The following is a 12048-nucleotide window of genomic DNA, read 5'->3' as shown; positions in this document are numbered from 1 at the left end:
GCCAGCATGCTAGGCAAGGCAGCCCGAGAGAGATGCAGATACAAGGGGTGTGTCCTAAGCCCTTCCCCTCAGACAGACATAGGTGCCTATCTCCATGACCTGGGGGGGAAGATAGGCAATCCTCCTTTGTGTGTGGGGCCCAATGCAGTAGGTGTGTTCAGAGGCCTCCTAACTCCACACAAAATATCCTAGGGGTGGGGGAGCTTAGGCAGGAGATAGGCCTCTGGAAGCTCAGTCCTAGAGAGAAGCAGAAGCATGCATGCCCAGGGGCAGACACACAGGTGCCTAGAAAAATTTTACTGCAAAACCAGGTCCTGAGTGAGGTGCCTACAGTTTCAGCAGCAGCTCAGCAGGAGTTTTGTGGACTGCAGTGGAGCCTCAAAACGGAACTTAGTCACCTAAGTACTTTTGTGGATCCAGGCCAAAGCATTTAGAGAAAAAGAATTTTAAAACAACAAAGGGAATCAGGTGCCTAAGTCCAAATTTAGATCCTCAAAACCCCTGCTCAGCTGCCACCTAAACTCCCTGGATGCCTAGGTTTCCACTGGTAAGTCCCAAAGGTACCTAAACTTTTGGCCATGGCCAGGCACACAACTGTCTCAGTCCTGGCACGACTGAGCTGCCTGAAATCATGTCTAAGCCCCAGTGGGATTTACTAAGTCAGCATTACCCCCCGATTCAGTAAACATGCCCACACACGAAGCACAGTCCGTGGTGGTGCCCCCTCTTTTACCCAATGGACCAATGGTAAGAGCACCTCTCTCTCTCACATATCTCCTTGACGGTAGGCAAGCCAGCCCTCACTTCTTCAGACACCCATATTAGGTATGTGTGTGTCAGTCTGGGGCCCCTGAACGACTACCTACGTTTGAGAGTCCCTTTTCATCCAGCCAGAGCTCCTTTGTTCTTGCCAATTTGTTCTTAGAGTTTGCTTCTGCTTTTCAAAACCAGTTTGCTAAGGAGGAGATGGTTGGAAGCAAAAAGTATAACCTTACGAGTTTGCCTCTTAACAACCCTTAAATGTTTACCAAGAGTTGGTTTACCTTGAGCCATTATTTTGCCTGCTGCTTCCTCCCTCTCCAATCCAACTAAACTAACATGCATACAGTAAACATCCCAACAACCAGGTCTCATATAATATACATGGCTTATTACAGAGCCATTCTGTTTCTGTCACAGCTCTATCTAGGTGACTTAAATTACAACCACAATTATTTACAGCCACAAAACTACAGAATAGGATAAAAAAGGGAGGCCTGGTCAAGGCTTTGCTGAAAATCAAGCTCCAAGTCGTATCTTTTATATATTTTACTGCCCATTCAGTGACATGCAAAACCATGTAACCTTCCCAATATTTATTTCACACTGACCTCAAAGATGTACTGCTGTGCAGATGAGCACACTTTGATTCATTCATTTATATTTTTTTTTTAAATTTGAAGTTAAGTTTATATTTCAACAGTTTCTTTTTCTGTTTCTTAACAAAACTCTTCCTAGAGACCAAGAGCAATTTTTTCAAAAACACGTAAGTTTCATTTCCATATGCCAGATAGGCACTTAAGTGACATTTGAAAATGATTTTTAAGTGCTTTAAAAAAGTTTACCTCCAAATCCTAAAGTCTGCACTCAGGCAAAATTCCCATGGATCACCATGGAAGTCTGGTCTGAGGAAGGGTTGGAACAATCACCAAGGGTTTGGTGGATTCTCTATCACTGTCCATTTTTAAATGAAGACTGGGTATTTTTCTACTTTGGGGCAGTTCTGTGGCCTCTGCTCTACAAGAGGTCAGACTAGATGATCACAATGGTCCCTTTTGGCCTAGGAATCTGTGACAGAACGTAACAGAAGTTAAGTGTATAATTACCCCGTAGGTAAAAACCGTACCCTATCAGTGCAGAATGCAAGCCCATTACAGATTGCAGGGAAATACGGAAATGTAACACGTTTCAAACTTTTTATTTATCATGCTCACCTCGTCTTTGAACACCTTGCCATGTTCTTCACATCCTGGTAAACTCCGTATGAATTCAGAAACCTGCCACCAAATCATAACAACAAGTTTTTTAAAAACCTAGGCTCTTGCCCAAATGCAGATAAATAGCGAAGACAAACATTTTTCACCTGTCAAAGATAGATTTATACATAAAGGAGCTATCTTCAGTATTGCCTCTTTATTTACTTGTTATGAAGTGAAGTTAGGGCTCTGATAGCTCTACGGTGAGTAGACACAATCAGTGGAAGCATCCCACTAATGTGCACTTTACACTGAAGGAGCTGGTACCAAGAGAAGCAGAATGCTGTGGCTGTGATACTGAAGCTACGAGCCCTTCTAAAATAAACCTACCTCGTCTGTACTCCATTTGGAAACTTTACTGGCAGGGATTCCAGCCACGGTCGGAAGGAGCTTGCTCTGCTGTTCCCAGCGCAAGGGTAGGCATGGGATTTGGAACTTGGAAGACAAAAAAACTGGCTGAGGAAGAGGCTTCTGGCTGTTGGGTTCTTCTATGTCTATAAAAAATACAAATAAGCATTAAATCCCTCAACGAACAACAAGATCAGTCATGATAAAACATCCTCATCATTATTGACACATGTACCTCCACACAAAAAATGGTTCTACTTTACCTGTACTGGTATAAAGTGCTGCAATCTCCCTAGGGTGGACACATTTATATCAGCATAAAGATGCTCTGTACTGATATAGCTATTACTGTATGGGAAGGGGGAACAAACTATACTGCTATACAACACCTTTATACTGATATGGCTGCATCCACACTAAGGTTGCATCAGTGTAACTATTTTTGTTTAAAAAAATAATCGTACCCCTAACCAAAATAATTATGCTGGTGCAAAATCTGCATGTGTAGACCAGGCCTTAGTTACTCCAGTTTTATACTGGTGTAATTTCATTAAAATCAGATCTGCATTGGTATAAAATTGCACTGGTGAATCAGGCTTATTATTTCCATGACACACCAAATTTATGTCTCTTAAGTAAGAAAAAATTTTCAGCTATTCTCAGTGTTTTTCATAGAAAATAAATATCTGCAAAGGCCATGCAGTTCTGCTCTTTAGTTATATACTTCATTTGGAAAACATATTTAATTCCTCCATTTGGAGTTTGTTTTTCATGTCCATTTTCCATTAAACATCCATAACTCAAACCGGGACAGTTCAGTACTTGCTCCCTCAAAGGCAACCCAGCTTTGAGACTAGCCAAAATTGCAGAGTGCTGTGCTATCTGGAGAAGTATAGCAATTATTAATGTGTCTGCAGCTGGAGTGGGAGGAGAGAGTGGACAGCAGGCCCCAAATGATGGTATTCTTAAACTGAAATCAAGATACCAGTGTTCATTTCAACCAGATCTGCATTCTACTTGGAAACACAGAGGGAACAAACTTGCTAAAAATCCAGGTACCAAACTTCCCAACTGCTGAGGAAAACTAATTTAGAATTATTTTTTGAATGAAGGTAGCACACAGTGAACTATATCTTGAGTCATCCTCTCTAAACACTGTTTTGTAATCACTTGTCTCTACCACTCTGCATACTAGTCTCCCTTACGCTGTGCAATCTTTCATTGTCTCTCCAGCCTATTTTCACCTTTCCTGACTGATATTTCTGTTATTCACATTGTTATTAACTATTCTCTATTGACTCATGCTCCAAAACTAAGACTTGTTCCAATATTCCAAAGCTGAGTTCCCAGTACCACAACCTGTACTGAACAAGAAAGTGAAATCAACATTGATAGTTAAGGTTGCCTAAAACTTCCTATTAAAAGCCTGTTTTCAGTAGCTTATAACTGTCAAACTTTAACTGTTCCAGCTGAATTTTTCCATGCTGAAAATCTGCTGTTTCAGAAAGTTTCAGCAAAAACAGTTCAGCTGTTCCTAAAACAGAGGATAGGGAAAAAAGGTAGTTTTGCGAATGCTAATCCCCTCCCTGCAACCATTCTTCCCAGCACTGTAGTGCCTCCAGGCTTTGGAGCTGGAACCTGAGACTTGGTAGGGGAAGAGTGCTAAAGTTAGGTGCCTTTTGCTGTCTCCATGAAAACACACCCCCATTTTACAGAGTTGTAAAACTCTGAAAATTGCTATTTGCACAAGCTCAGTAAAGCTCGCAGATGCTTGCTGCCAAAATCTCCAAACATTTCCTCTATACTGAGCAGTAGAGCTGATTGAAAACCCAATTTTCTGTCAGGAACAGTTGATAGAAAATGTTCAAGGCAATTCATTTTTTCGTGAAAAATGCCTGTTTTCCATGAATTTTTTTGTTTGTGTTAAAGAAGTGAACAAGTGAAAACTAATTATTGATTTTAAAATGCTGACGCTGTGCCTCATGAGAGTTGTGGTTCAGGTGCTTCCTGTTCCTGTTCTCTATGGGCTGGGCTCCCCTGCTGGACTTCATTTCCCTTGATTTACCACAGCTATGTGACTGTCACAATGCATTGTCTCTCCTAACCCAGAAGCTGGGACAATGGCTGACATTGCAACCTTAAGGTTTTTAATGTAGTTTTGTGTGTTTGTATGCATGTGTATACACATGTATTATAGCTCTTTACAAATCCTTAGAAAACTAGATCCTTTCCTTGCAAAGTTTATAGTTTAATGCAGACAGAGAAAAACAATGCACATGAAAAGTTTGTTTTGTTAGAGGTTGAGTTTTACTGGAAGTAGCCCATAGATTTGCTGCTGTTTTATTTCTCTTATATTCAAATTCCCTTATCAGTGTTTGAATTTAAGCTGTACCTCACACACCACAGAGGCTGAAGATGGCCTGATTGCTACAGAATTTTCCCCAAATCCCTTGGCATATAAACTAAACTATCTTGGATTCCTCTTGCACTCAGACTCTGTGGGCCACACTTATAGGTGACAGCAAGTGTAAATTACATACTAGTCAGTGTAAATCCAGGTAACAGAATTTGTCTACGCAGTGTTGGAACCAACCTAACTGAAGGTGTGAATTGCAACCAATGTAGTTATTTTGGTTCCATTTACCATGAAGAGAAGCCCTAAACCTAAGGAAGTCTAAAGTGCTGTAACATGCACTTTGAGGGTGTAGACTCCAATTTACATTCCCTCTAGTCTTCTTTAGGCAGACTCACCTCTGAATTATGCCCAGTATCTCTAGCTTTCTGTAATCTAGTGGTCAATAAGACATCTATTTTGAGCCCTGTATCCACAGTATACACATTCTGCTTTTATGCAGTGTTTTTACTAGCTTTCTATTTAAGTGGATAAGAAATATTATGACAAACTTGCCTTGTAAGGGAATTGTTCAAAGCTGAGAAATTTGGGGAAAAGGAAGATTCAGTCACAAACTCTTGCCAGGTGATTTGGTAACATGCATCCAATGAAGTGAGCTGTAGATCACGAAAGCTTATGCTCAAATAAATTTGTTAGTCTCTAAGGTGCCACAAGTTCTCCTTTTCTTTTTGTGAATACAAACTAACACGGCTGCTACTCTGAAACCAGTCCTCCAACTAAGTGACTAAGAATCATCATGTTTCATGTTCTCTGTGTGTGTATATAAATCTCTCCTCTGTTTTTTCCACCAAATGCATCCGATGAAGTGAGCTGTAGCTCACGAAAGCTTATGCTCTAATAAATTTGTTAGTCTCTAAGGTGCCACAAGTACTCCTTTTCTTTTTGCAAAAGTAGGATGAGAGAGATGAAAATCTAGAACATGTGGTGAATGTACAGAATGTGTAGAGAACAAGCTCATCTGCTGCATTGTTCTCTGGGTCACCTAGCTAGCTAGCCTACACTTCTGTCCCCTCCATTCCTTGGATTCCAGTGCTTGTTTCTCAGCCCCCTGCTGGCTAGCTCCATGCAACAGTGCAGGGAGCATGTACTGCAATCAAATTAACTGCCTCTTGTGGGGGAAAGCTGGAGAATATAGACTGCTATAGGCAGGTGTCATCATGGCAGAGTAGAGAAAGTAAACACCACACTGGGTGCCTGGCTGCAGCAAAACGGTGAATTCCACAGCAGGTTGGGAAAATGCCAAATTACACAGCCAGAGAACTGCAGAGTCCACCAGGCTCTGGTTGAGATGAATGGTGTAGGTCACACCTCTCAGAGATATTCTTTCAGGATTTCTGCAGAAGCAGGCAGATGGCATTCAATCAGTTTACACTCTGGTTCTCTCTACAACCATGAAGGTTTGAAACAATTTTGTTAATAAAAAGAAATATCAGATTCTGGAGCATGGGGCTCTCGTTTTATTATAGGTTGAGATTTCAGTTTCCAAGTCAGCACAAACTCACATACTACTGTTACTCCATCAAGAAGTGTATTTATAATACTCAGATACCTACTCCCTATCTAGGCATTTTTTAGTAAGTAATGCCACATCGTCATACAAATAAAAGAAGAAGGTGAAGAACAGATTAAGTAATTAAATATAGAGGATAAGTAATCGTGTCTTCACTTTACAAATCTAATTCTGCAGAATCCTCTATAGAAAATTATCCAAAGTGGTAAGTAGAGCTGGTCATAGAAACTTCCACAGAACCATATTCCACTGGAACATGCAGTTCTGTCAAAAATGAAAGTACTTTGCGAACTCAGGTAGATTTTGTTGGGACTTTCTTTAGGGGAAAAAAACAGAAAAAAGAAGTTCAATGTAAAAATGTCCCATTTCAACATTTCCGGAACAAAATGTTTCAATTTTTTTAAATGACTTTCCACTTTAAATGATTTATTTATATTATATATATAATAAAGAAGTCAAAATTAAAACAAAATATATAGCATGACCTTAAATGACTCCCTCCTCCCCCCCGAATTTTCCTTCACAGCTAATTTTAAAATTTTTGTGTTCTCACCACTTCAGAATGAAGCCAAATTGTAAAATCTCAAAATCCTTTTGCAAAACAGAACTTACACCCTCCACACAACTCTAGCAGTATGTGGGATCCTCAGGCTATGTCTACCCAGCAAACAAAACCCCAGGTCTGGCCTGTGCCAGCTGACTTGCACTTGCAGGGTCTCAGGCTGCAGGGCTGTTTCATTGCTGTGCAGACTTCTGGGCTCAGGCCAGAACAAAACCCCAACAACGAAGGAGCTACACTTTTGAAAATATGAACATGTAAGTAAATGAGTTTCAGTCCAACAAACAGTAGTAGCAAGAAATAAGCATAGATGAAAAGTAGTTATCATGAAGCAGTAATGTAATTTCTGTGATTTAAAATTCAGTCCTTGGCCACTAACACATTTAATGACATTTTTTGAAGAGTCTTAAGTAGTTAGAAAATAAATTCAGACCCTGTCAAGCCCCTTTGTTTCATTTTGTTGAAATTAACCAAGGACTCAGAAAAAGATCAGTACTATGGGTTCTGTCTTGTGCTCTGCCAATTAGTCTAGCAATAATTAATTACCAAACCACCTTTATTTAAGATCTTGATTTGGGATTTAAGCATTAATTAGCATGGTGCTGCAAATGCAAACACATTATTAGCAAGATCCTCATTGCTGCACCAGAGCCTTCACACCACTCTAAAATCCCGAGTTCTGGCCATGGGAGGATCCTCCACACAGGCATTATGGCAGACTGCCATAAGGCTGCCCGTCCAAGGACTCCAACTGCAAGCCCTGGGGCAGGAGGCATGCCACTGGATACAAAAGGGGCATGTATGTCAGGAGAAGGGTTTCAGCATCAACACAAGTTTGTGGAGATTCTGGGCAGTACGGCAGCCCAGAGGGGAACCCTGTGGGACTGCTATAATTTAGATACATCTGTAGGGCTGTCTACATTAATGCATGGGCCCTGGAGTGCAAAAGTGGCTTAATGCCAACTTGGCTCCTCCACCCCTAAGCTGTGAGTTCTTTACTGCACCTCTAAGTGCACAACACTATGAATATATTTCAGAAATCAGTATTTTTTTTAAAGAGTATCTCAGGTTTTTATGATGGAGCAGACATTGTCTTTATTTCTTTAAGCTGATGAAAAAACACCCTTTCATTTGACAAGCTAAGGCTGACCCTTGCTAATTCACACTAACTGCCTCTTTCCACATGATATTTGAGAACGAGCAGTTTAGACAGCAAACAGTGACTGAAGTTGTGGTGTGGAGTGAACGAGACTGTAGTTCTGCAGATTTGTGTCTTCCACAGGTGCTGACTTTCCAAAGTGCCGGGGGTGCTTGACTCCTGGCTCTGCCCAGGCCTGCCCCCAATCCACCTCTTCTGCCAAGGCCCCACCACTGTCCCACCTCTTCCTGCCCAGTTCCGCCCCCTCCCCCGAGCATGCCACCTCCTTTCTCCTCTCCCCTCTAGAGCCTCCTGCCCGCCACAAAACAGCTGATCCTGGTGGGTGGGAGGCACAGGGATGGAGGGAGTGGCACTGATATGCGGGGCCCACCGGTAGGCAGGAAGCGTTGGGGGAGCTGATATAGGGTTGCCAGTGGGTGCTTAGCACCCACCATTTTTTCCCCATGGGTGCTCCAGCCCCAAAGCCCCCATGGAGTCAGCACCTATCTTCTTTTGGCCTGTAATCCGTTTACAATTGCTACTGTGTAATCCAGAGTAAATCTATTGAAGTCATTTAACATTTAGGCCCTCAATGGATAGGATGGCAACTTCTCTGACTTCTACCAGTGTAAATCAGGAGTAACTTTACTGAAGTAAATGGAATTGTACCAGTGTAAAGCTGGTGCAAGGTCAGAATCGATGGAGGGGGAGGTATAGTAACTGAGGCGGTGTCCAAAGGAACACTGCCTTATTTCATGTATACACTCTGAACAATGAGAATAGAAATAAAAAATGAACAGCTGCCTCATTCATGGTGCACTGTCCAACCTACCAATTGGATGAGGTATGAAATAATGTTAAGTAATCATGCAAGTAAGGACTATGACTGGAATTTTCAAAGGGGCATAACTGGATTTGTGGCCTAACTTTAATTGAAAGCCAATGAGAATTAGGTGCCCATTTCCTTCTCTTAGGTCCCTTTGAGGCTGTGTGGGCAACCTTAACTTTGGTGAACCCTGATTATGAAGTGCTTCACTTTGCATCCTTAATATTCTTTCAGTGTAGTTTTTTTGGTGGAGTAGATATATATTTTACACTTATACAACTCAGCATGGGTAATCAGCTATTTGCAAACTCAGTGGAGAAAAATAATCTTAAAATGAGACTTTGTATGCCCGTATTCAATTTAGAGCTCATTTTGACAGCTGTGATAAAGTGCTAGGCACAATCTTCCCTGACCACAAGACAAAAAACACAGGCGTCAAATATGCTGCTGGCATAAAAGGGCACAACTCACTAAAGTCAATGGAATTGTGCCCCTTATATCAACAGTGAATTTGACCTATAAACTGAATCACAAAGTAGTAACACACAAATAATTTAGCTTTTATATTGCAGATCTTAGTGCCAGAGATAAAAATACTGCTAAGTTACCTCTAGTTTCATTGAAAGTTGACAGCTCATTTTCTGTCTCCTCTTCTTCACACTCTTCCTTCTTAGCAGAGTCCTTAGCTTGATGACCTCCTCTGAGGAAAACAAGGTGTTCAGTTTTTATTAACTTACATTAAACCTTTTAAATATGACAAATGCCCTTATTAACTATATGACAGTCCCTGTTACTTACACAAAGAACACTATACTATAACCATAAAGTGCACCAAAAGGTTTTAAAGGGTCTATACTCCCATTGATGCAGATGTGTAATAGTTCCTACTGGCCAAACTCTGAAATGGAGACTCAAAAAGGATGTAGATAAAACTCATATATGCAAGTTTGTTGTGTTCAAAGCTTTATATCTGATCTGAGATTCCACAATGCAAAACATTCAAATTAATATAGGTACAGAGGATTGGCAGGCAATGCAATTATTAGGTAGGTGTTGCACCAACTCCAATGCAAAAGAAAGTTGCTCAATGACAAACAGATGGAACCCTTTGTCTTATCATAGGCCTTGTCTACACAATAAATGCTTTGCTGGTATACCTTCATTGGTTTAGCTATATTGGCAGAACCCCCTAGTGTAAATGCAACAGTTTTTCTGTTGAAAAATAACAATTCAACCTCCTTGAATGGCACTAGCTATGCTGACAGAAGCACCCTTGTATTGGCATAGCTGTGTATAGATTGGGGTTTTTGCCAGCAGAGCTGTACCGGCTAGGGCGTGTGGTTTCTCCTCCCCGCCCCCATCCCTGACTAACATAACTATGCTGACAAAACTTTGTAGTGTAGACCTGGCCTCAGAAGCTATTTTTAAAATACATATAAATATTTTGGGCTTAAATTAGACTTCATGCAGATAGGCACAACTTCACTGACATCAGCAGTGTTGCACTTGATACACTGAAAAAAATGAACTTAGGGGTCTAGAGAATCTATGCCTTATGCTATATCAGTGCACAAAATAACTAGAGGCATTATAGCTAAGCACAATGCAAATATGTACAGCAGGAATTCCAAGCTTTGGCACAAATGTAAAGAGTTGCTGTAGTTTCAAGCTTTTATTTATATAAAAATTTGGTTTCTAACCCTGTGTGCAGAGAATGCCTTATGAATATAAACTGAGGCAGTACACGGACTGTACACACAAAATGAAAGCTCTGAGAAACACATGACTTCCCCATTTATCTCAATGGTTGTTAACACTGGAACCTCATAGTACAAAGTACATACCAACTTTTAACTATTTCTCAGAAAGCCATTTTAGTAGAAATATCCATATAGTGGGCTTTATCCAGTTTGGTTAAATGCATTACAGTTAAAGAATATCAGACTTATTTTGCAAATTGGCTCTATTTAATTCTCAAATTTGAGTGTTCATGTTTCTTAACTGTAAATACTTCCATAGCTGACTACTTATGTTAGGTTTCCTTTGCAGCTGTGAAAGTGCTATAAATCTACCTTAAAATTATAATAGCCCAATTTCCTAAAATATGCTTTTGGATCCAATCCTGCCCACACATTTATCTATCTTCAGTTTTAATCTCTTGATCATTCCAGATGTACACCACATTTTTCCCACACTTTAAAGTTCAGAAAATACTTTGTAAGCCAAAATTTTCTAGTATAAGTAATTGTTTGCACACAGGATACCTAGGATTGTAACAGAAGGAAATGGGAGTTAGCTTTATGAGTACCAGTTGAAGATAGTATTGAGTCGTATCTAAGGACTAAATAAAGAACCCTTGTTATATACATTTATGGATAGAATTCCTCAAAAAATACCTCAGTGAAGAAAAGGACTACATGGAACATGAAGCCATGAAGAGATATATAGAGAAAATTCTACATGGACTAGGATTGAGTCAAACATAATTAAACCCACAGGGGGTCAACTGCAAAATTGTACACATCTGTATATCTACTTGAATGCACATTGAACGGGACTACTGGCTATTTGCAATTACTCGACACTCACAATTACTGGCCATATGAATGCATAATACCACTTTGCATGCAAAAGTATTATTAAGTGCAGTAAACATATTATTACAAGCTTACTCTTGTGCAAACAATCATATTATTTTAAAAAATTGAGTGCTGAATCTAAAAATCCCAGTGACGATACATATGGGCTATTCCCCTCCTGTCTGTAGTTTCCGGAGGTGGTTGAAAGCTGCAGCACAGCTTGTGCCAGCCATGTCCCACCCCATCCTGCCTGCTGCCAAACGATTCATTCCAAAACTGTAAAACAAACTCTTACAAAAATTATTAGTAACAATAACTTCAGTGCCAACTAACTATGAACAGTAGGCCACTGCCTATATGGTAACCATCCAAATAAAATGCTGACCCTTGGCTCTGAAGCCATCCAAGGTGGATGGAATTGTGGGAGATGCTGATAGCAGAAATATTATTATAAATTTTCCATTCAGCAGCCCAGCATCTCCCACAATTCGGACATGTATGAGAAGTAGTGATCAATGAAAAGGAGTAGGGAGGGATAGAAAAATGAACATAAGAAATAGGGAAGACCTACCCTTTTGTAATTGCTCATATGGCAAGGCTATGCATGGACCATCAACTGCAGTACCTTCCTGCTAAAGGAGACCTCTGCAGACACAAAAT

The 12048-nt window shown here is 40.4% G+C and overlaps 1 protein-coding gene across 5 annotated transcripts in view; it reads right to left on the bottom strand.

The window, feature by feature from the left end:
* The window catches only part of L3MBTL3 (L3MBTL histone methyl-lysine binding protein 3), a 168792-nt gene that overhangs the window by 2319 nt on the left and 154425 nt on the right, over positions 1 to 12048 (bottom strand). For all 5 annotated transcript variants that reach the window (XM_038397744.2, XM_043510933.1, XM_043510934.1 and 2 more), the window contains 3 exons: positions 9418 to 9509; positions 2346 to 2509; positions 1974 to 2036 (listed from right to left, as the gene is read on the bottom strand). In XM_038397744.2, coding sequence (XP_038253672.1) covers positions 1974 to 2036; positions 2346 to 2509; positions 9418 to 9509 — 319 coding nt within the window. The remainder of the gene's footprint in view (positions 1 to 1973; positions 2037 to 2345; positions 2510 to 9417; positions 9510 to 12048) is intronic.

The sequence above is a fragment of the Dermochelys coriacea genome, chromosome 3 (genome assembly GCF_009764565.3).
Source record: "Dermochelys coriacea isolate rDerCor1 chromosome 3, rDerCor1.pri.v4, whole genome shotgun sequence".
Lineage (NCBI taxonomy): Eukaryota > Metazoa > Chordata > Testudines > Dermochelyidae > Dermochelys > Dermochelys coriacea.
The sequence above is the reverse complement of the archived record's forward strand: the minus strand, read 5'-3'. Positions and strand labels throughout refer to the sequence as shown.